Below are 25159 nucleotides of genomic sequence, written 5' to 3' on the forward strand. Positions count from 1 at the left end.
CCATCCGCAAGCCAACCTTGTTTTTCTCCGGAACAGTAAAGAACCTTGAATAAAAACCTGAACCCTTTCTATTGCTTCTATGAGCAGCAGTTTGGATATCTCCTCTGAAAGAGAGTCTGAGCATCTCTGAAGGAGGGGGGAGATTGGGGATTGGAGGAAGCGGGAGGCGATAGCCCTGTGGACCATTGACAGGGACCAGTTCTCGCTGGCAGACCTCCAGTGGCCAAGATGATTATGCACTTGACCTCCTACTGGTGTTCTGTGGATCTGCACCCTTACATCACTTTGATTCTGGGGTTGGGAAGAGGTGGGGGGGAAGAATTCCCATGTGATGGGCTTGCTTTCTTCTTTCTAGGAGCACTCAGATCTGTCCTGCCTACTGCAGTGGACGCCCCTGAAACCTTGGTAGTGAAAGCCAGTCTCTGAAGGACCAAACACTCTGGTTTTGTGGGGGGCCAGAAAGCACCACCCCATCAAATGCAAGTCCATTATTTATTTGTGGACATCCGATTGAAACTTGGAGGGTTGGAGTAGCGCTTCGTGGCTAATGGCCGCACCGACAGCCATGTCTCTAACTGCTGTGCCAAGGTGGTGATAAACGACATCCATCAGGTCTTGCGCTACTAGGCGCGCATGTGTCAGGCCTGAGTGGAATTACGCTTGAAATTCAGGGGAGGAGAAGCGAATCGTAGTCACCCAGCTCTTTCCAATACTTAATATTGGTTGCTGCCATTACCGCTTCTGCATTGGCCAGCCTAAAGCTCAGGGCGGAGTTCTGGTAAACCTTTTTCCCTGCATCGTCCAAGAAGCAGTCTTCCCACCCTATAAGAATCTGGGAAAAAAAGAGGACGAAGCAGTTGATGCTTGGCTATTATCAATGAGTGTAGCCGTGGAGTGAGCTGAAGGATAGCCCTTCATGCACAGCTTCTCCACTGGAAGAGACCTGTACCTCATAACCACTCTTTGCTACTGGCTGGACACAGACTGGTTTTTGGCAACTTGTTAAAGCCCTTCCCACCACGTCTGGCTGAAGTTGTATACCAGACCTCTCGGTGGCCTTCCTCAAAAAGACTGAAGAAAGGACCTCTTGCTCCGTCTGTGGAACTTCTGGTACTGAAATCCCCATATACTCCATCAGGCTTTGTACCCAGTCATAGAAAGATTTGATTGACATGGGTACTTCCACACTATTATTATGGTATTTATTGTGAGGATCTAACTTCGAGAAGCAACTGAGCGTTTAACAGAGGCATACAACAATACAGATACACAACAGAGTGCTTTACAGAGGTATACAACAGTACAGATGCATAACAGAGCGCTTTTCAGAGGTAACAACAGAACAGCTATACAGCGGAGGGTAGGACAGAGGGGCACAGAAGAGGGGTACAGCTGTACAGGGTGACAGGGAGGAGAAGGGCAGACGGCATCTAGAGAGTCAGGTGGCATAGGGGTGCGACGTGATGGCATAGTTGTTAAGAGACTCCTTGAAGAGGTGGGTCTTGAGTTCATTTCTGAATTGTAGAAGCAAGTCTGATACTGACAGAAGGAGGTTCCATAGCCTTGGGGGCGTAGACAGACGAGGCTTTTTTTGGTCCTTTCCTTTTTGTGGTAGCGGATTTCAAGTATGCATGTATCCTGGCTTCTGGTGGGGCGCTGTCTACATGAGAGGCTGAGTTTCTCTGCGAGGTAGCCGGATGACTTGAAGGCAATTGCCTTACGGATGATGCGCCAAAAACTGAAGGTGATTTGTGCATCCAGTTGAAGCCAGTGAAGGATGATGGGGGTTGGAGTGATGTGGTCGTATCTGCGTAGACCCTTCATGAGGTGTGCAGCCACGTAGGGTACACGTCTCAGGAGCGCTAAGGGAGGACGACAGGCAGCCTTTGAGGAGGCCATTGTTGTCCCCATCCAGGTGGGATGGGACCACTGCTTAAACGGTGGATGTAAAGTGGTCCGAAGGAAGGAAAAGGCTTCATTTTCCGCCGGAGGGAGATCTGATAAGCTGTCTTGAGTCTTCTTAGCTATGTGTTTCTTGAAGGAGTGGCGTTTGTTGGTGTGGAACCCGAGGGGTTTGGGGCAGGTGGTGAGCTTGGATGTGAAGCCCTCAGGGTTCATGGTTGATAACCATGTATGCATGTCTGGGTGTCTGCGTTGTTGACGAGGAGTAGGAATTTGGACTTGGAGGGGGTTTAGCTCAAGTATGCACTGACCATCCAAGATTGATCAACGAGAAGCAGATTTTGAGCCTGTGGATGTCCTTGATGGAGTCAATCTTGAGGTATAGCTGTGTGAGGATGGAACCCTGCAGGGACCCACAGGTGATGGGTAGCATTGGAGATCTAGGAGTCCATCTGAAAAAACTACTGGTGGTTGGCGAGGTAGGACTTGGTCACTGACCTCCATGTGCTGATGTAGGGTGTCCGCGAGTGCCTAGTGGTCTACTATGTCGAAAGCGGCTAAGAGGTCGAGTAGAACCAGGAGGCAGGGGTGGCCATCGTCAAGGATGTTGAGGGTGCCGTCGCCCACCTGTATGATTGCCGTTGCCATGCTGCATCTGGGTCTGAACCCGCATTGGTAAGTTTGGAGGAGATTGTTGGTGTAGATGCAATGCTGCAGTTGTGTGGCTACCGCTTGCTCGACGATCCTACCTAGAAAGGGAAGATGGATGATGGGGCGATAGTTATCAAGGTTATCAAGGTTGTCGGGATCCAGAGTGGGTTTCTTCAGTAGAGGGAGTCAATGGGAAGTTGCCTTGAGTTAGGGAGCTGTTGGTGACCTTCAGGTAGGGAAGGAGAACTTCTGCGGGATGGATGCTGGAAGGGTGTTGTCTGTATACGATTGGCAGGTCGTCTGTAGAGAGTGTCTTGAATGTTGTACAGGGTGTGGAGATTTTGCAAAGAGGGACATGAGGTGGGTCTATGGATGCAGAGCGAATGGATGGCGAAACCTTTTGTCAATGAAGAAGGTGTTGATGACAGTGGATTTTCTAATGTGGTATGGCAGGGCCGGTTTGCAGGTTGACGCAATGCTTGACCGCTTTGAAGAGGGCTTTGTTGTGAGCTTCTGCTGTGGTGCTCTGATAGTAGGAGGCTTTGGCTGAGTTGATTAGTTGTCAGCGGTTTGCTCAGAGTTCCTTGAGGAGCACCAGGTCGGATGCAGACTTGGAGCGGCGCCAGGTTTTCTCTCGTTTCCCGATGACTCTTTCGCTGAGGTTGAGTTCTTGGTGTACCAGGGTGCTGACGGTTTCAGTTTGCTGGTGTGTTTTTTCAGAGGTGCGTGTCGGTCGATGGAGGCAGCGAGGGTGGCGTTGAGTGCTACCAGTAGAGAGTCACAGTTCGGCTGGGGGTGTTCGGTCCATGTGAGGTGAAGGTTGTCAAGATCTTGCACAAGGGTTTCCACTGGGAATTTCTTGAAGGACCTGAAGGTGTGTCTGATGGGTTTCTGTTGGGAGTGCTTGATTGGGGTGGTGTGCAGGATGTTGAAAGGCATGGCCAGGTGGTCACACCAGTCAAGCGGGAGAGGAGAGATGTAGTGGAGGGAAGGCAGTGAGGTGATAATTAGGTCGAGGATGTTACCTTTCTTGTGCATTGGGTCTTTCGTGTGCTGTGTGAGGGTTTGGGGATTTCGAAAAGGTCAAGGAGCACTTCTTTCATCGGTTTGGTGGCGTTGTTTACTGGAAGGTTGAAGGCGCCTAAGAAGATGTTGACGTGAGGGACATGGTGGTGACCTAGTTGGTGAAGTCCCTGATGAAGGAGGTGTTGGGTTTGGGTGGTCTGTAGAGGAGATTGAAGGGGACTGTGTCCATTTGGGAGAGCGAGAAGTGGCAGGAGATGACTTGGACGGAGCCAATGTCAAGTCTGGTGCAGGGCCATAAAGTCTAGTGGATGAATGCCAGACCTCCGCCTGTCTTGTTCGGCCAGTCTCTGTATTGGATGCTGTAGCTGTCGGGGACAAGGACGTCTAGAATGTGGGTCGAGGAGGGCGTCAGCTAGGCCTCAGTGATGAACATGGCATCAAGGTCATGTGTAGTGATGAGGTCGGCATTGTCTGCTGCATGGGTGATAGCTGAGCGGACGTTGGTGAGCATCAACTTCCGGGTTGTGGACAGTGAGGAGCTGCCGATGGGCTTGAGGCTGATATGAGTGAGGTTGCTGCATTGCAGAGTCCATGCCTTAGAGGAGGGGCAATGTCGTACTTCCCCGTCGTCTGAGCAGGAGTTCGGACCCTGGGTCCTCCAGGTCCAAACAGGTCCTAAAAGGAATTAACCAGGTTACTCACCGTAGTGACCACCTTACTCCTAGTCTGTAGTCCCCTTTCCTCCATACTTATGGGACATCTCTCCGTCCTGTGGGACGGGACCGGAGCACTTTGTAAAAAGCATCCAAAAACATTTTTTCAAAAATGTGTCCTTCCTCTCTTTCTGCGCGGGGCCCGGCACGCGGCCGTAACCCCGCCCACGCATCGCCCATCAGTCCTTTTCTATCGCCAGGTCAGAGACCTATTAGCAATAACAGAGGAACCTTATTAGAGGAGACGGCGGACGGGCGTATGGAGGAAAGGGGACTATGGACTAGGAGTAAGGTGGTCACTACGGTTGAGTAACCTGGTTATACTCCTACGTCCCGTCCCCTTTCCTCCAAACTTATGGGAGATTCCAAAGCACTCCTAACTGGAACTACGGGTGGATGGAAATACCCCTTATTGAAAAAGGTTCTTCAGCATAGCCTGACCAAACTGAGCATCAGCTCTCGAGCTCATGTCAAGACAATAATGCTTACAAAAAGCGGATGGGGAGGCCCAAGTAGCTGCCCTAGCGATGGACTCCCAGGGGACATACTTCTGAAAAGCAACCGCAGCTGCCTTGCCCCGCACCAGGTGTGCATGAATACCCTTAGGAGGTTTCAGCCCCTTGACGGTGAAAGACTCCGTAATGCATGCGGCAATCCGAGAAATAGTCGCCTTAGACTCCTGATTACCCCGAGGGTTACCAAAAGTCACAAAAAGTTGAGAACAACTCCTAAACTCGGAAGTCCTGTCAAGGTAGAACTTAAGAGCCCTTCTGACATCATGACAGTGCAGAACCCTTTCTGCCTCCGAGGTAGGGTTCGTAAAAAAGACCAGCGGGGAGGCGATCGATTCAGATGGAATTCAGTTACCACCTTCGGTAGAAAGGCAGGGTTTGTCTGTCGGACCACCTTGTCCTGGTGAAAGACCAAGAAGGGATGCTCCATTGACTAGGCCTGGAGTTCACTCACCCGCCTTGCTGAGGTAATGGCGACCAGAAAGGACACTTTCCATGATAGGTACTTGAGGTCCACCGTGGCCATGGGTTCAAAAGGCTTATGGACTACATTTAGGTCCCACAGCAGGTGCAGACTACGAACTGGAGGGTAGAGGCGTGTCAAGCCTGCAAAATGCCTCTTGACGACAGAGTTACTCAGAGAGTAGGAACATTGGTCTGTAGAAAGATAAGCGGAGACCGCTGAAAGGTAAGTTCTGCAGGACAGAACGTGAACACCAGACTCTGCTAGGGAGGACACGAAGGACAGCACAGTGTCAATCGTAGCCACCCTTGGGTACAACTGCTTTCCCAAACACCAATGACAGAAACTGAGCCATTTACTCCTGTATTGGGATCTGGTTGAGGGTTTCCTGGCTGCCTGGATAATACGCATGTTATCCATAGACAAGTTAAGATGTTCTAAAGACCTGAACTCAGGCACCATGCCGCCAAGTTGAGCGATTGTGGGAGGGGTGCCATATCTGCTGTTCACCCTGAAGAAGATCGGGTGTCACTGGTAACCTGATCGGCGGATACACCGACAGGTGTTGAAGTTCTGAGAACCAAAACCTGGCCGGCCACCAGGGGGCTAGGAGTAGAAGGGAGCAGTTCACTGGGTTCATCAGCTTCCAAATTGCTCGATGGACTAGAGGCAGAGGCGGGAGGGCATAAGCCCTCATGTTGTGCCATGGAATCTCGCGAGCATCCCCCAGAGAGGAGGCTCCCAGCCCCCCTCTGGAAGCATACCGAGGAAGCTTCCTGTTCACCGCCGTAGCGAAGAGATCCACCTCCGGTGTGCCCCAACGCAAGAAGATCCATGAGTGGACCTCCGCCTTCAACTCCCACTCGTAGCGGACCACTGTCCGCCGGCTGAGGGCATCCGCTGTGACATTCAGCTGGCCCGGGAAGTGCACTGCAAGCAGCCAGACACCATGAAGCACGGCCCACTCCCAAATCTGGATGGACAGGTCCGCGAGGGAGGGGGTGGGGGGTTGGGGGGGGTCTTCGTTCCCCCTTGCTTGTTGATATAATACATCGACACCACATTGTCTGTGCATATGCGGACCACCTTGTTGGCAATGACCGGTCTGAACGCCCTGAGCGCTAGAAAGATTGCCAGAAGCTCCAAATGATTTATGTGCAGGAGCTTGTCCTGAGGCGACCAGAGGTCCGAGACTTGTAGAAGATCTAACGTCGCGTCGCACCCCACCCCAGGAGGGAGGAGTCCGTCGTGATCGTCTCGTCACCATAGGAGCTGGGTCCTGAAACCCTGAACCCACCGACAGGTTGCTGAGAGATGACCACCATTCCAGGTCCACTCTCATGGAATCCGGAATCATTATCAGCTTGGAATCCGGGTCCACAGTCTGACGCCAGGAACTCCTAAGAGCTATCTGGGTCCGTCTCATCTTGAGACGAGCAAGAGGAAGAGCCAGCACACACGAGGCCATGAGGCCCAGAAGCCTCTGGAACCATCAGGCCGATATGCTCTCCGACTGCGCAAACATCTGACACGTGGCTAACAGATCTGCCATTCTGTCCCCGGTCAGGTACACTCTGCAGTCGATCGTGTTCCAGCGAAAACCCAGGAAAATCAGGTCCTGCGAGACCGTCACGGAAGATTTCCACCAGTTCACCGACAGCCCAAGATGGAACAGGAGCTGAAGGAGAGACTGGAGATTGCCCGCTGCTGCCAGCAGACAAGGGCTGCGTAAGAGCCAGTCGTCCAAATATGGATACACATGGATACCCTGGAGACGAAGATGGGCCGCAATCACCAACATCATCTTTGTGAAGACACGCGGTGCCGATCTGAGGCCAAAAGGAAACACTCGAAACTGGAAGTGCTCCTCTCCCAAAGAGAAGCAGAGATATCTCCTGTGTGGGTTCCAAATCAGGATATGCATGTACGCATCCTGAAGATCTACCACACTGAGCCAATCGCCCATCTGCAAGGAGGAGCGTATCTGGCTGGACGTGATCATCTGGAATATCTCTTGGGGTAGGAAGAGATTGAACTGGGGAAGGTCTAGGATGGTGCGCAGGCCAGCATGGTTGGGTTTGGGCACCGTAAACAGCCGGGAGTAGAAGCCCTCCCCTCGCTCCCCAAGGGGAACAGGTTCCACAGCTCTGAGGTCCAGAAGTGTCTGAACCTCGGCTTTGAGGGAGGGCGAGCCCGACAGCTAAAAGGGGGGTTGAGGGGTGGGGTAGAGGTAAGCGGAAGCCCGCCCGAACGACTGACAAGACCCATCTGTCTTCTGTGATGGTCTGCAACACCTCCCAATGAGACGCAATGCGTCCTCCCACCGGGGTCCAGTAAGAGCACCGAAAACCATCATTTAGTACGTTTATTGGTAGCGTTGCCACCTGAACCTGAGGAGGAGGCTGAGGAGCGGGAGAAAAACCTCGTCCGTTGTTGCCTACAGTGGTTGTTCCCCGCAGGGGTATCCACTCTGCGAGATTTTCGGTCGAGGAAGCCCCTAAAGCCAGAAGAAGGTTGACTTTGCGACAGCGGTCTCTGGGTTTTGAAAGGAGTCTTAACCAGGACCGAAAAGGACTTCGCTGTCTGAGTGCTATCCTTCGTCTTGGTGAGCTCTACATCTGTTGTGTAATGCAAGAGCTCCTTCCCATCAAACAGAAGGTCCAACACCTTGTCATGCACTTCTTTTGAGAATTTTTGAGAATTTAGTTGCATGCAACCACGCCTGCCGTGAGGTATCAACCCCCAGCATAAGGCCCCGAGCCGAGGTGTCTACGTGATGAGCCGCAGCCTCCAGGAGATCCTGGGCCAAGACCCTGGTGTCGGATAGGCCCCTTTAAAGTCTTCCAGCTTCTCGACCGGAATAAACTCCTCAAACTCCGACAGACCTTTCCACATCCGCATATTAGCTCCCGCTAATACCAATTCGGCGTTGGCCTGCCTGAGCTGCAAGGCCGAGTTGGCAAAGATTTTCCTCCAAGGGAGTCAAGGAGCTTGTCCTCCTTTCCCAGAACCTGAGTAGCTGTCGTGGAAGAGGATGCTGCAGGCCTGGATTGCAAAGTGACCGCGGCCACCACTGTGGATGAGGGGGGCGGACAAGACGACATGGCCACCTCTTCCGAAGAATGCAGCCTGCATCTCGAGTCAATCTCATTGACAAAAAGTCCAGAGTGTGGCTTTTCCCAGACCCTGCGGACGTCGTCCTGCAAGAACAGGCCGGTACGCTCCGAAGGAGACAGGGTGGACTCGGGCACCGGAACATCCAAGAAGCACCAGTACCTGGTCATGAAAAGCTCTAATAGAGCGGGTCAGATCCTCGGTGTCCTGATCGCCCTGCGCTTCATCCGACAGGTCAGGATCCTGCTGAAGCGTGTCGGGCGCTGCCTTGTCCACAGGGGACAATGGGGGCAAAGGCGGAAGAGTCGGGGGAGGCACCGCAGGCAAGGGAGGCGCTGGCGGAACCACCGGAGGAACGGGTGGAGCCGGAGGCGCGGGTGGACATATCTCCCTGAAAAGCCCTTTGAAATATCCCCTCATGGGGTCAGTACGCATTAACGTTTGAAAAGTACCGAAAAAGGGGGGCGCTGCTGAGCAGCCAAGGAAGATGGCTGCCTAGTCTGTAAGCTCCGTCCTTGCCCACCAGCTCATCCGACATATCGGCGTTTACCTACAACTTTTCGTCAAATTACTGCAGCGTTTCTGCCGCTAAAACTCTCCTGCGCCTGTGGCCGAAAACTGGGCGGAAAGCGCTGCTGTCATCCGCGAGTTCTGGCGGCTCGGCCTGCTGCGGCTGCTCGGCCTGCGCGGCTGGCTGGCGGTTCCTGGGACCCTGTTGCCGCTGCCTTCCGGTGATCGCCGGCGCTCCGCCTCCCGCGGGCGGCCTCCTCGATCCTGTGGTCCGCTCCGAGTTTGGGCCCGCGGGCGCTCTGACCCGTGCTCCGTAGGACTCCCGGTGATTGTCGGGCGGAGCGGCCTGGCCCGCGCGCCCGGGGCCGGGCGCCGTGCCTCGCCGGAGCGGGCGCGTCACCGCCGCGCCGGCCGGCCCCGGAGCTGCCTGCGCTGGCGTCCGGGCCGCGGCTGACATCGCCGTTCTCGTTGGCCCTCGGGCCGTTGAACAGGAGGACCCCCCCGGCTCGCCTTCGGGACTCGCCGTGGGACCCTCCGCGCTGACATCCTCCTCATCGGTGGACCCCAGGAGTGCCCAGAGAAATCACCGCGGCTGCGGCTCCCGCTAGGCGCGCGGGGCCCTCCCGGCTCGCCTTCCGGACTCGCCGAGGGACCCTCCGCCCTTACTGCCTCCTTGTCGGAGGCCCCCAGGAGTGCCCAGATAAATCACCGCGGCTGCGGCTCCCGCTGGGCATACGGGCCCTCCCGGCTCTCCTCCAGTACTTACCGCGAGGCCTCCCGCGCCGGGAGGGAGGCTTGTGCTTGCGAGCCAGACATCACCACCATCAACCCTCGTACGTCCCCATGGAGATACGCGGATAAGCCACCCTGCAAACGGAAAGAGGTGGGTGCAATTAAACTTTATTGTGGCTGCCTATTGCTTAATATCAATGCCTGCGGATAGCCCGGCTCTACCTCCCCCAGATATTCTCGACTGATAAGGACTGTTGAATTAACCTCCTTTGTTAAGGAGCAAGACACTTTGGCTCCTTCTCCCGTATCCCTAAAGTAAGGGGGGGGGGCTGCCCGTGGAGGGGAACACGGAGGGGTGCGGTGCCGCCGGGACACGTCAAGTCGAGATTCCAACGCCACATCCCACCTACCTTCCTAGAGGTGCGCTCCAGGCCTCCTCCACCACTTATTCCGTTGTGCTGGCCCTGACCCTGCCCCCGAAGAATGGCTAACAGATCGCGTAACACTAACAAAGCCGGGGCTATGGACAAATACGCCAGGGCGACACCCAGGGGAGACCAGGCATCATCCGCTACAACCCAGGAGGAGGGCGACCCTAGGCCGGACCCCCCGCAGCCGGACCTGGCCGCCATGATGGAATCCATGGCCAAAAACTTTGTAGCATTCCATGAAAAGCTGGATGACATTAATGCGAATGTAGCGTCACTAAGGGCTAAACTCGACCAACACAGCGCCAGAATCACTGAAGTGGAGCAGAGGACGGGCTCCACCGAAGACAATGTTCACGAACTGCAAAATACAGTATCAGAGCTTGTCCGAGACATGAAGCAAGTCAAGTCCAAATGCGATGACCTCGAATCGAGGTCGCGAAGAAATAACATTCGCATAATTGGGGTCCCCGAAAATGCACTTAAAGGGCGTATGGAACTGGCGGTGGAAAAACTCAGAGACCTCCTGGATGATCCCGTGCTCTCACCATTCTTCACGATCGAAAGGGCTCACCGCTCCCTGGCACCCCGCCCGCGACCCGGGGATTTCCCCAGACCTATTATAGCAAAACTGCTTAGCTACAAGGACAGGGATCATATACTCCGCCTGGCCAGAGAGAAGGGAGAATTAAGGATGGATTCACAAACAATCAGGATCTTCCCCGATTTCTCAGTAGGTGTCCAATCGGAAAGACGCAGATTCACTGGGGTGAAGAAAATGTTACGGGATAGGAAGATTGAATACGCTATGCTCTTCCCCGCACGCCTTAAATTCACTCACCGGAACAAGCTCTATTTCTTCACAGTCCCGGACGAGGCTGTGAAATTCATCGAGGCACAGATCCCACTGGCGGAGCCGCCTGCGATCCCGATGGACAACGATCAAAACTGACTGCTGCCCTTATCATATGAATCTGTTTTTGTTGCCCATTAAGTTATGCATCCTTGCTCTGTAACCTCATTTATGATAGCCGAACCTATGATTATGCTACTTATTCAGAACTCGTATCAACACTGGTGGACAAGACGGCAGCGGTGGCCCCCACTGCAACTGCAATTCCTGTGAGATCTAAATGTTTGTGTTCTTGTCCCAGTTGGGCTTTCTTTCAAACACTGCCAAGTTGGGGATGGCAGTTATTGGTTCACGCTAAGGGTGGGTATACACACACACTGCTAGTTGGGACAGGGCGGTGAGGGTGGCGGGTTGGAAAGTTGGGATAGGTTATACTCAAAATGGCATGGGGGCTGAGACGGGCCACACGCGATGGCAGCGGTGCTGCATGGCAGCATTCATAGCGTACATCAGAGGCAGGGCTTTTACTTGGGATGTCCCGTAAGCCACTTACATGGCAATTAAAATGATGTCATGGAATATACGTGGCCTAACAAACTTCACGAAATCCCGAAGGATCGCGGCCTACGCACAGCGACACGGGGTCAAGGTTCTCCTACTACAAGAGACACACGCACTTAAACATCTGTCATCGAACATTGCACAAACTTGGGGTGTCAACAGATATTTCACCCAATACTCCACCCAAGCTAGAGGGGTCCTGACTCTCATCCATAAGTCTATCCACTTTAATCTCCGCACATCACACGTTGACCCTGAAGGCAGATATGTAATCCTACACTGCACCTTGGCTCACGAAGAATGCCTGCTGGTCAACGTGTACGCACCCAACATTGACACCCCCGAGTTCTTTGATGAAGTGACGGCCATACTTATGAAATACATAGACGTCCCCATAATATGGGGGGGGGACATGAACCTTACACTGGACAGTTTACTGGACAGGACGACGTCCAGTCGCAGACCCACACCAAGAGCGACCAAGCGGCTTCTCTCGCATATGGCCTCCCTCAATTTACATGATATATGGAGAACGCTCCACCCCCACGACAGGGACTATACTTTCTATTCCACGGTCCACGACAGCTCCTCTAGGATAGACCTGTTCCTACTCTCCGGCAGACTGGTAGGGAAAGTCTCAGATGTCACGATACTTGCACGCACGCTATCTGACCACTCCCGACTCGGCGACGCAGTGCCCCTAAGACCCCACTGGCGATTCAAATCCACCGCCCTGTCAGACATAGTCTTTAAAGCCGAGATCCTAGCTGACATAACCACATTCTTCGAAAAGAATAAAACAACCGATACGCCCGAGGGGATTCGATGGGAGGCATTCAAGGCGTACATCAGGGGGATGTGCATCTCCAGGGAAGCTGGGGTCCTAAAAGCCATAAGGCAGTCCTTAACCAACTCGGAAACCAAACTTAAAGCACTCGAACAAGACTATCTGACCACTCGGTCCCCAATAACCCTAGCTGCGATCAGATCAGAGCTGGAAGAGTTTGAATCACACGCCATAAGGGAGGTACAATACTTTACACGCCCGATTGCGGCCCGCAGATATGGGGAGGGGGACAGACCAGGTAGAACCCTGGCCAGGCTAGTCCGTGCTGAGACCGGTGGAACCCGCATTGACAGCATCATTGATAGCAACGGAGTGCGACACTGGTCGGATCGATCCATACTAGACACTTTTACTAACTTCTACGCTAATCTGTATGGCCCCCAACCAGAACACTCGGCACAGGACCTAGATGACCTCCTGGAAGAGCATCCCTATGACCCTTATCTCCCAAGACACCTGTGAAATATTAGACGCCCCAATCACCCTAGAGGAGATAGTTCAGGTGATATCGAACCTTCCCAAAAACAAGGCGCCAGGCCCAGACGGGCTCACCTCCGAATTTTACCAGGAACATGTGGCTATACTGGCGCCTGTGCTACATGGGGTCTGGGCCGAATCACTCCGTCTGAATTGCCTCCCTCCCTCCCTCCCTCAGAGAAGCCTTGATAACTGTCCTCCCCAAACCTGGTAAACCCCCGGACGAGTGTGGATCTTATAGGCCTCTATCCCTTATTAATACCGACATGAAAATCTTCGCTAAAATAATTGCTCTCCGGTTTCTCCCTTTCATGTCCCACATGGTTCACGAGGACCAATGCGGGTTCATCCCGGGCCGGTCCACGGCACTGAACATACGTCGCCTGTTTAACGTGATGGCTAGAATTGATCCATGCGCGGAAGCTGTGGCGGTCACATTGGATGCCCAAAAGGCTTTTGATATGGTCTCATGGCAATATCTGTGGGCCGTGCTGGAGAAAATGGGTGTAGGCCCCAAAATGACCTCTTACATAAAACTATTATACACAGATCCACGAGCTAGGGTCCTTGTGAACTCTGCTCCTTCCTCTCCCATCACGCTGCACAGAGGCACTCGTCAGGGATGTCCCTTTTCTCCCCTCCAGTTTGCGCTCGCCATAGAACCTATGGCGGATCATGTAAGGGGACAGCATGGCAATAAAGGCATACGATTACTGGATGCACCAGAGATCATCTCTCTATATGCAGACGATGTCCTCCTGTATGTCAGAAATCCTTCCACACACCTGGACCCGATCATCCGCGACATCACCAAGATAGTGAAACCTGAGAATGTGCCTATCAACTACTCTAAGTCCGAAATCTTCCCCCTCACGGCGGCGACCCCACGACCATCCTGTGAGTACCCGCTGCGCTGGTCCCCGGATGGGGTGAGATATCTCGGGGTACAAATATCACTAGCCAGACCCTCTCTACTTTCAGACAACTACGAGGCAACAGCTCGCCTTGTCTGCTCCAGGTTCTCCAGATGGCGCAAACTACCTTTATCACTAGCGGGCAGACTATCACTGATAAAGATGGTGGTGGTCCCTAAACTCCTTTATGTCTTCGCTAACGTCCCGATTTGGCCTGGGAGCCAATACTTCAAGAAGCTCCATTCAGAGTGCGCACAATTTCTCTGGCATCCAGGCTCAGTCCGCAAGAAGTGGCAACACATGACACTGCCCTATGACAAAGGCGGGTTCACGGCCCCAGACCTTCGCCTATACTGGAATGCTGCACAAGCCCATCACGCCTCTCACTGGTACATATTCCAAGACCCGCCCGTGCATGTAAAACTTGAAAAACAGGCGGGAGGTGGAACCAATATAATGTCCTTGTTATTAAACCGCACATTCCAAACAAACGCTCAGGCGGACCCGGTGGCCACTACACTTAGGGCCTGGAGCAACATCCTGGGCTCCGACCGGGAACAGCACCCATACTACAAATGGCTTCCCCTATGGCAGTTCCCTGGGCTCCCCCCCACACACACGACCCCACTCATGCGCCACTGGGAAAACCTGGGATACCATGCCCTCGCAGATCTCTTCCCCGATGGGGTTTTCATCACCCCCCAGACATGGCGCCCTGATCACTCCAATTCTGCACTCGAAATGTTGCAGTATTATAGACTTAGAGCTGCAATACGGACAATGTGGCCTTCATACCCTATTGAACCCCCAGACTCTCCGGAAATACAATACATAGCAAATTCCGGCAGCGCCAAAGGCATAATCTCGAACTTGTACAAAATGCAAGTGAACAACACTGCGGACAACTCTCTTAGACCACGCGAATCCTGGGCTAAGGAGCTTGGAGTTGAAATCACAGACGAGCTCTGGAGTAAGATGTGCACACACACACGTAGGGTCTCCCTGAGCGCCAGATTTCGATGTATACAATTTAAACTCCTCAACAGACTCTATTACACACCGTATAGAGTGGCATCTTTCACTGGCACCCCGACCCACGTGTGTCCCAAATGCAAATCGTGCGAGGCAGACCACATACACATGTTTTGGACTTGCCCTGCCCTTGACACATTCTGGACGGCCGTGATAGAGGCACTCTCCGAAATAGCTGGGTTCCAGTTAACTATGGAACCACTTGCCATACTGTTTGGTCTATGGGAGGGTGAGAATGCAAAGAAAATGTCAAAGTTTCTAAATGTAAGTATCATGGTGGCCAAAAGATGCATATTACAATGCTGGAAGCGCCGCAATCCCCCCACGTTCACGACGTGGCTGCAAGCTCTTACATGGACACAAATGTGCGAGGAGGAGTACATTGGATCCCTACCTCCGACATCCCGGCCCCAAAATGTCTGGCCGGAATTTTGCAGCTACTTAAATGGCAGAGAGGTAGTGGAGCTGACCTCATCTCCCCCCCAGGACAATCAGACAGGCCACGTGTGAACTATCCTCTATCTTTGTATTTCAATCCTTGCTTTCTCCTTGAACGGTTTGTCACCTTCCCATGATGTCAGATGCTGCTATGCCATGTAATTCGTATTGTGCCTGTCTTGACCCTTATGCCAATAAATAAAAGGTTTAAAAAAAAAAAAAAAAAAAAAAAAAAGAAAAGTACCGAAAAAGGCCTCCCCCAGAGACTGCTTCGGAACCTGAGGAGGCCTCTCACGAGGTGGACAAATCCAGGGACGTAACGGGGAAGGTGCCACACAGGCCCCTCCACCGACATACCCACATAAATCAAAGGTGCCGACCCCCGCAGGCAACAAAACATTATGCAGAAGAGGCATCCGGGCATTCCAGTCATAAACTGTCCGATAAGGATGCGCACAAGGGACTCTATGTTCACCCAAGGAACCCAGCCCTACACCTGAGGCCGATGGTGTAGTACCCAAAATGGTCGTGGCGGGAACGGGCGCCATTTTGTCATCGTCTGAGGGGAACTGCGGCCAGTGAGGAAGTGAGGCAGGAGGGGTCCCTGTCGATGGATCAGAGGTCTTAACTTTAGCCTTAACATAAGGAACCTCGGCAGAGCCTGTACTGTGAGGCCTGGAATGTTTCTGCAACATTCCAACCGCCAAATCAGCCTTCCCAGGAAGGACCTCAGCCTTGCCGGTAAAAGAAGAGCTTTCCTTCTCTGCCCCCTCAACAGATCTGGTGTGGCCGCAAGAGCGGGAACGGTGAGAAACAGCCTTCACCGGTAAGGCCTTGCCAGTCCTCAGAAATGTTGGTAACTTTAGCCTCTGAAAGAGGGACCTCGGACCCACGTCCGGTAACAGCCTTATCCGCGTGGGCCTCGAACATCCGTTCGGTAACAGCAAACCCCTCCAAGGCCTCGGGGCGCACCCCGGTCTTATTTTTGAGGGAAGCCGACAGAAAGGCCTCCGAGCGAGCTCTGGTATCCCACGATTCAGTAGAACTGGGTCTACAAACAGCCCCCGCAGGAGGGGCCTCAGAGCGTGCTCCGGTATCCACAGGGCCCCTTACGGAGACCCTAGAAAAAAACTCTGGTACAATTATTAGGCCCAACTGGCACCTCAGGGCGAACCCCGGTGACAGAGCAATCAACGCCCCTCCCGGCCCGAGAGGAACCTGGAAAGGTATCCCCCGGCCAGGGTGCTCTGAAAAGTAAAGAAGTTACCGGGCGTTTTTCTTCTCGTCGATGAACGCCTGAAAATGTGAAGGAGGAGTTTGTCGGAACACCTCCTCCCACCGCTCCAACCGACGTTGAAGTGCCCGGACCGAAAGGGAGTCGCAGTAAAAACAGGAGTCCCAACGGTGATCCGGACCCAAGCACTCTAAGCAAAGAGGATGGGGATCCGCCCTTTCAAAACGACGGTGACACGATGAACAGTCTGGAAAGTCTAGTCTGAACGACAGACTAGTACACGATCGCTAGCGAGAGCCAAAGAGGAAAAAAAGGGAAGAAAATCTTCCGAGGATGCAAGTGCGTCCAGTCCCGAACGAGCGGAGAAAAGGACTGATGGGCGATGCGGAGCCAAGGAGGGCGGGGATAGGTCCACGTGCCGGGCCCAGCGCAGAAAGAGAGGAAGGACACATTTTTGAAAAAATTGTTTTGGATGCTTTTTACAAAGTGCTCCGGACCCGTTCCACTGGACGGAGAGATGTCCCATAAGTATGGAGGAAAGGGGACGGGACGTAGGAGTATTCCCTTCTCTTCGTCTGCTCTCCACTTTGGAACCCTGTACAAGAGTCATCCGTCACACTGCTATCCGATGCGTCATCCTGGTAATTCGCTATATCACTGTCTGGAGGAGGTGGATCCTTCGGTAGCAGAGAAGGAGCGGGAAACGTGGGTTTGGTGCTCTTCTGCCCCAGTGGAGGAGATGGTAGCCTCTCTGCTATCACTCTCTGAGACGCTTTGAGTTGAATACGGGGTCCACCGTCTGAGGAGCGGGATCCAGCACTTCTTTCATGACAGACAAAGTATTGCCTCATTGGTCCTGAGTGCATTAGTTCCTGGAATTTATTGAAGAAACTGTCTTTACTTGGCAGTCTTTGAACGGAGGTTCCTAGTGAGCATCTCAGGTCCAATTCATGGAGAAAAGGGTGAGAGCCCTAAAGCACCAGGGGGTAGTTGTGGAAGAAATCATCACACAGTGTGTGGTTCGATGTAATCAGACATGCGTTATTCAGAGAATGGCCAGAATACAATCCAGGGACTGACAGACACAGTGAGCGAAGGCCTGCTACGTTACGCCTTGAGGAGAACAGGAGAACTGTGGAGCGAGCACCCAGATAAAAAGTTTTGAGGGTGATGGTGATTCGCCCCCTGATGGATGAACTCAAAAAAAGTGCCATTCAAAGGGTGTATTTCTGGAGCATATCAGCCCTGAATGTCTAAATACTGGCACATAAGTTCCTTTTGAAATTATACTGATGTCTTCAGCATTTTAGAGCCAATTAGCATGTTAGGACACGTTTCTTTATTTTTACTGCGATGTCTCTTGCATCGTTCTTTAACAAAGTTCTTGTTAATTGCATATACTGTTATATGACTCAAGAAGGCTTTTTTATGATTTTTTTCTGGCTGTCTAAGCAAATAAATGTTAACAATGTACTTACGTATGTATGTATGTATGTATGTATGTATGTATGTATGGAGGCACTTCCAGGTGTTCTACGGATTAGGGAAAACCTACCTTTTATGTGAAACGTGGACAGCCCTATGCAAACACACATCCATAGATAAATGTATGAAAATTATACATGACACAGAGCTGAATAGATGTGGACTATAAAGCTTTAGAAGCGTGTCCTTTTTGTTCACAGCGTCTCTGTGTTTGGGCTACCTTTATGGACCAGAACTTCTATTAAATAAATATCCAAAAAAGAAGCCTGTTTTCAAGGGTTCTGTCACGTTGTGGTCCAAAGCACTGAAGTACATTTCTTTTTAAACACACTTTCTGTAAATTCTAAGAGATCAATTGGTTGCTCAAGGATTCTGAATGGGCACCTACAATAGGCTTCCAGAATACTTGCCCTGGTTTAGTGGCCCGTCTAGTACCACAGTAATGGAGCTCAAGAGAGAACAGGCTTTTTCCCTGCATAGTGAGCCATGTAGATGAAAACAGGAATCTTAACTGGGGTAAGGCAAAAATAACTAAAGACAGTTTTCAGTTGTCGCAGTAAATAAGGGCAAGGGAGAGGTTTGTAGGTAGATAAATTGATAGATTAGAAAATATACCCAAAACAAAAGTGTTTACCAAGGATTTTCAGGATCCTGTAGGCTGCTACACACATCATATCATGTTTACACTCAATAGAATTAGGAGGACAGCTCCAGGGCTCAATGTATGCTCTTGTTTCCCTGTTCCAATAAACCATTGTTACCTTCTGACTGGTTTTTGCAATTTTCGCCATCAGTTTTTACATAAAGCGGATGCTGCGTACGTTCTTCAACAACCCCCTGCCCTTCTGTAGCATCGACATCAAACATCATACAGGATACCTGAAATAAAAAGGATTGGACTCATCATGGAAACATTGAACAATGGACTAATTCAGCATTCACCTCACACACAATCCGATCATATGGCACCAGTCCAGATTTTCCTTTACACATCCATTGGTTCCATTATGGAACTTAGCTCCAGCTCTTGGTCCTAGCACTGCATGCTGAAGTACCGATTGCCCAACCTTGCACACTCACTACCTCAAGCAATCAGTTAACTGCTGCCCTCATCCTCTACATCACATAATGGTGCAGCATGTATCCAAAGAAAAAAAGTCTTGTCCAAGAGAAGAAATAATACCAGATTATACTTCAGCACAGAAATCGACTCGCATTTCAAAAATGTGACACAAAAATATGGCATACACATTGGGAAACATTGTTTATTTAGCAACATACTTTACATTCAAGTCAAAAGCTAAAAGGTCAGAAAGGTGGAAGCAGTAGGAATATGAGTGTGTGAAGTTCTTTTATTATTTATTCTAGTCCCCTTAACCCCTTTATTCTAGTCCCCTTAACCCCTTTCTCTTCATGACTCTTTAATTTCTTATATTTTGTAGTCACTTTTTCCTCTTTATTTCTCTAACCCTTTTTTCCCATAACCTCAAAAGAGGGAAATAAAAATGTCATGTGCACGAGCTCAAAGTAGCTCCTGGTTAATAGGTGTCCCACAGTGAGCATGAGCTACCTCTAAGAAGTGCAGGCAAATATAACTTTCATATATAATTCCTGTTCTATAAATCATTTTTTTTTAAATGACCAGATACTTAAATGTTTTCTAATTTTGGCCATCATTGAAAATTAAGAAATCCGCGACTACAGAACACCATCAAATTCATAAGCAAAACAAATAGACAGCATTCATAAACATGTAAATGTACAATTTAGCTGTAAGGTGGTGTAAGGGTGCAGAAGTAAGGCTCAGACACAAGTGTGCCATGTTTTTGTGTATAAACATTTATTAATTAAGAAAGGGTTGGAAAAATGCCTCTCTCTCTGTAAATCTAAGAGGGGTTTCCCAACTTCAAATAAAACAAGTGAAATTGTCAGGAAGTCTGAAACTAAAAAGTCGGTCACTTTCGTGTCTCAAAACCTACCTCTGTCCCTAACACAATTGATCTAAAGCAACTGTAAAAGCATGATCTCTCTCAAAGTAAAAAAAAAAGTGTTCTTTGTGTCTTCAACCAACAGCAAGGTTCCCAGTCTTTCTGGTAATAAAGTGATGCACAACTATGTTCCAAAATACAAGATTCCAAGGTTAGGGTTGTGCTATTTCCCCTAGACTTCATCTTATCTTGTGCCTATTCCTTTTAGGGCTTGTGGGCCCCTTTTCTCTTAGATAAAATGTTGCTGGGTAATTCACATGGTAATGAGTCTTGTGTTCCTGCTTCTTTATCCTACCAACTTAGCACAGTTCGCTATCAAGCTTAGGATTCTTTCTGTCTGTTCCAGGATTCTTTACCCTCTTGTCCTCAACCTCTCATGTGGTTGCAAGTCCCAGACTTGCGATATTTTACATGGCTTGGTTCACTCTCCTGTCAAGCCAGTGTTCTCTCATGGACTGTCTCTTACTCTCCCAGGGTCCCAGACCCTCTTAATCTTCATCACTTTAAATGTTGGTTTCTCATATGGGTTTGAGTGCCAGACTCACAGTGTAGCGTAGTGGTTGCTTGGTTTACGGCCCTGCCAAGCAAACAAGCCATCCTGCTTCGTTTTGTTTTCCTTCAGGATCTGAGACCCTCCTATTCTTGTCCTCTTGTGTGGGTCCCAGAATCGCACTGATGTGTTGAATCCACTTGGTTCATTCTCCTGACAAATATACAACTCTTCCTGCTTTGCCTCGTTTCAATCAGGGTCCCAGACCCCTTTGTCCTTAACTTATTTGCCTCTGGGTCCCAGACCCTCTCCTTCTGGCTTCTATGTTCACCCTGTTGCTTCCCCGGCACCTACCAGGTAACCCACGTACATTTTTCCTTCCTTCTCGCAGGTATCAGCAGTCTCTGGGCAGCTGTGTCACTTTCCGAGGCTCTGGTAGCATTCGGGAGGCCAGCGGGGTCTGCAGCCGCTCTGCAGTCTTAATGCTTACTGGCTGCATGTTCTCTCGTGCTCACCGGGGCCTCGGGCGCTCACAGGATTCACTTGGCGACAACTCGAGTAGTCTTCTAGTGTGGGACCACGTTTGGGTTCTCCCTTTCCTCTTGTTACGGCTTCCCTTCTGGCTTGTGTAAGCTGCTCCCGCTGGTCCTCCTCAGAGGACGCCTCTTCCTCCTCTGTGTCCCAGCTAAGCTGCTTTCAAACGCTGTGGGATTGCCGTACTGCTTTGGGCCAATTACTTGCGTTGAAAAGCTAGACCGCTCAGCTCACTCTGCTTCTCTAGAGTTATCCTTGGACTCCTGGCCATCATCTTCTTCACAGTACCAGTTTCAAAACTGTATATGTAAGATGTTAATTACATGCCATGTAAAAAACTAATAATAAGAGTGTTTAAAAAAAACTATGAATAACGCTTTGTACTTTATGGTCTTTCAGTCAGTCATGTATGTTGGGTGGACTGACTTGGCAAAAAACACATTGGCTCCATTATTTCTAAACCATAAACAAGTAAAAAAATAAATTAAATAATTTAAAGAGGGTTCAAAGTTGGAGTATGGGGTTAAGAGTACTGAAGCAAGGTCATACCGTAGCCTCTGAAGATGGTCATGTCCAATCCCATTGAGGGCTTCCTTCCCCATATGATCCTCCCGCAGTGTACCACTCCCAGGGGGACTTTTGTACTTTGTACTGTGGCCTCATGAGAAAGGTCTCCGGCAAGGGGAGAAGGGATGACAACCTCAGATTCGACACAGTGAAGACACTGTAAAGGGACAGGGAAATAAATGAACTCAGAGGATTACAGGAGAGCAGTGCTTTTTCTTCATACAAAGGAATGATTGTGCTCACAGTAAGCTTTCCATCTATAGCACACATGTTAATCCCTGTTCATTTCAGCTGTCACTCATCCATCTATCCATATATGTAAAAGGCTGTCTGTCTATGGAAATCGCTTGCAAATCGATACTTTCACCACCGACAGCGAGGCATAAAATAAGCATTATCACAATGTGCGATGCAATTATGTAGGTTTGCGAATTACTTTGACACGTGTGTATTACAGATGCCAATTTAAAATGACCCTGTTCAAAGACAACAGAGCTCACCCTGCATTCTTCTCTTGCCCTCAGGCCTCTCCCCACCCTCCTTTGTCTGATCATAGGAACTTCAAAAGGGGCTAGTGGACAGTGCAGTATTGATTATATTGCTGTGGACCTGTGTAGGAGGGTTAACCAGTGAAATGTGTGACGTTTTCAAATAACTGTAAACCAGCAGCAATCAGGATGATACTATTAAGCTAACTATATTCTTTTTTGCAAGGACCAGTAAACGGTTAGTCTTTTTTTAAAGTCAGTCATGAAATTCCATTTGTAAAAGTGTACATTATTATATAATGCATAATTAAAGCATGGCTCCTATAAAACACTTAATTCTCTCCATGCTTTTCAGTGAAGTTCAGTTTCAGTTAGTGTATCTCAATTTCATATTGGGAACTATATTTAATTTTGTAGGGGAAGGGGCATCAAATTGACAAGCACGAGAGAACACGTTTGAAAATGTACATTATGGCATAGCAAAATGCTTTTGATGAAAAGCCTAGCTCTCTAAGATGCAGATAAATTATTTGTGCAGCTGTTCATCCATCCAAGGGCTGATCTCAAACTCCTTGACATTCTATCTGATCAATCTGCCACTTTAAACCTGGTGCCTTGAAAGTGACAGTCCGCAAACTACAAACCACCACCTAGTTTGAGGAGTTCTCGGCTTGCTGCAATGATCTACACGGCGCTGAGTCTCTACTTTGGCTTATTACTTATCACATAATGATTACACAAACCTAGCTAGATGTTTATGCAAAGTAACAATCGATAACCCCATCTAGTCTGTATATCTACAGGTAATGCAACTATATTTAATCTCCAGATCTTTCTTTGCTCTTTGATCAGGATTATATTATATATTTGCACCTCGGGTCAAAGTGGCTAAACAGGAGGCCGACAACACAAGCGGAATCCACAAGTAACCATCTGTGTTTGATTTGATTATTTATATAAGCGCACATCCCAAAGGGAACCTAGCAGCAAGCTGCATCTAGGCGCAGATGAAGACTTAGTGATTACCTAGAAACCAATCAATTCAAAGACTACCCAGATATATATATTTTCACGTGTTTACGAAAGACCATTCAAGAATCTATTTGGTGAAGATGTATCGGCAAAGAGTTACAGGCTCGGGGGCCTGCAAACGAGAAGCGTCGGTCACCTATAGGTCGTAGTTCTGGACGGAAGGACCACCAGCAAAAATGTGTCCAATGGGCACAATACACGAGTAGGTTTATACTTTCTGATCTTCGACACTGACTAAGCAGGGGCGTGATCATGGACACATTTAAAATCCAGACAGAGCAACTTTAACTTACTCATTCCTGAATTTTGAGCCAGTGAAGACTCTTTTCCGAAACCCTGAAACAGCATCTCTACGAGACAATGAAAAAAAAACCCAGAAGTACTGCAGAGTTCTGTACCATCATAGGACGATCCTTCTCAGAGATCAATGGGAGCAATGGTTTAACAGCTTCATCTGAAAGCAACAAGATTTCCCTATCTGATTCACCTGTGGAATGCCCTTCATGTTGGATTGCCAAATGACACCTAGACGCTTCACTGTCTGCGAGTAGTCCATAGTTTGTCCAAACAGGGGCAGGCAAGGAATTGAATACAAATCACTATTCAGTTTGTTCCTGGGACCAAAGATAATGATCTCCGTTTTTGATGGATTTAGTTGGAGCATGTTGTCCTGCATTCACGTTTAATTTTCTTCAGCGCCTCTCACTATACTGTCAATTCCTGCCATTGGCTGGGTGAGTCTTACATATATCTGTGCATCATCCGCATAGGAATGATAACACAAATTAAACTGAGCCAGAATGTCTAATAGTGGGCGTATATAAAGATTGACCAATATCGGAGACAGGGACGAGCCCTGCGGAACACCCCAGCCAATAGGCAAAGATTCAGATAAAAATAAGCCTGCTTTAACTTGTTGCAGACGATCTGACAGGAAATATCTAAACCAGGGGTGCACAACTGATTTTGACAGAGGGCTGAAAGTACCTTACATGAGGGCTATAGTGGACCGAAAAGTAAAAGTGGGCAGGGCGGTAGGCGGGACATGCCAGGAGGCTTTTTCAACCCCCAATTTGTATTAAACACATGGAAAAAGAATGTTTTTGAGGGGTAACGATTTTTATTGCATTTCAAACTTACATTTTGTACTACACATTTTCCATTGTTATCATTTATTTTGATTTAGTTATTGTATATCGTCTGTTTAATTAAATTATATTTTATTGACCCTTGATTGGACATTCCGTTATTTTGGACTGCTATAGTTTGCTGTTTGGGTTGCCCAAGAAGAGCATGGCCTTCGTTGAGTCAGGTTTCCTCAAAAAAGCAAAGGATGTACATCTCCTAACTGTGCCGTTTTAGCGTTATTATTGAGTTCACTCTTGGAGTGCAACACTATGCCCCATGGCTCCCACCCCCAACCAAACACTATGCCCCATGGCTCCCTCACCCCAACCAAACACTATGCCCCATGGCCCCCTCACCCCCAACCAAACATTATCCCCCCATGGTCCGAACGCCTCAAGCAAACACTATGCCCCCTGTCCCTCACCCACCAAGCAAACACTACACCCCATGGCCCCCTCACCCCCAACCAAACACTATGCCCCAAACACACTCAAGCATGCACCCATACAGACCCGAACCCCCCCAACTCAGCACACACATACTCTCAAACAAACATGCACCCATACAGACCCTAACCCCCCCACCCCCCAATTCAGCACACTCTCAAGCATACACCATGAACCTATACAGACCCGAACCCCCACCCCAACTCAGCGCACACACTCTCAAACATGCACCCATACAGACACAAACCCCCCAACTCAGCACACAAACTCTGAAGCATGCACCCATACATGCATCTCAACATACACAACACGAACATTCAAAAACAAACATTCATACACATCCGACACCCCCCCCCCATCTCAACATACACAACACAAACATACAGCAGAACAGACCCGACACACAAACACAGACCACTTACCGGAGATGTGCTGAAAGGCAGGTAAGCTGGAACGCTGGCGAGGTAAGTGGAATCGTACTACGGCTGGCGTGGCAAGCAAGGCTGAAAAGTCTTCCGGCATCAAGCCTTACTGGCCACGGCAGCCGTAGTGCTGGCACTCCATTGGTGCAGCACACACGCACTACGTGGCTCG

At 49.9% G+C, this 25159-nt stretch overlaps 1 protein-coding gene across 4 annotated transcripts in view; it reads right to left on the bottom strand.

The window, feature by feature from the left end:
• Window positions 1–25159, bottom strand: part of LOC138468330 (zinc finger protein 665-like) — a 267624-nt gene that overhangs the window by 207699 nt on the left and 34766 nt on the right. For 2 of the 4 annotated variants that reach the window (XM_069608841.1, XM_069608839.1), the window contains exon 2: window positions 18654–18771. The exons of 1 other annotated variant lie outside the window; for it this stretch is intronic. In XM_069608841.1, coding sequence (XP_069464942.1) covers window positions 18654–18762 — 109 coding nt within the window. In that variant the 5' untranslated portion in view covers window positions 18763–18771. Of the gene's footprint in view, window positions 1–18653; window positions 18772–21453; window positions 21629–25159 lie in introns of all 4 variants that reach the window. One more of the 4 variants, XM_069608840.1, reaches the window with a different exon arrangement.

This window comes from Ambystoma mexicanum, chromosome 4q (assembly GCF_040938575.1).
Source record: "Ambystoma mexicanum isolate Mex_15411 chromosome 4q, UKY_AmexF1_1, whole genome shotgun sequence".
NCBI lineage: Eukaryota > Metazoa > Chordata > Amphibia > Caudata > Ambystomatidae > Ambystoma > Ambystoma mexicanum.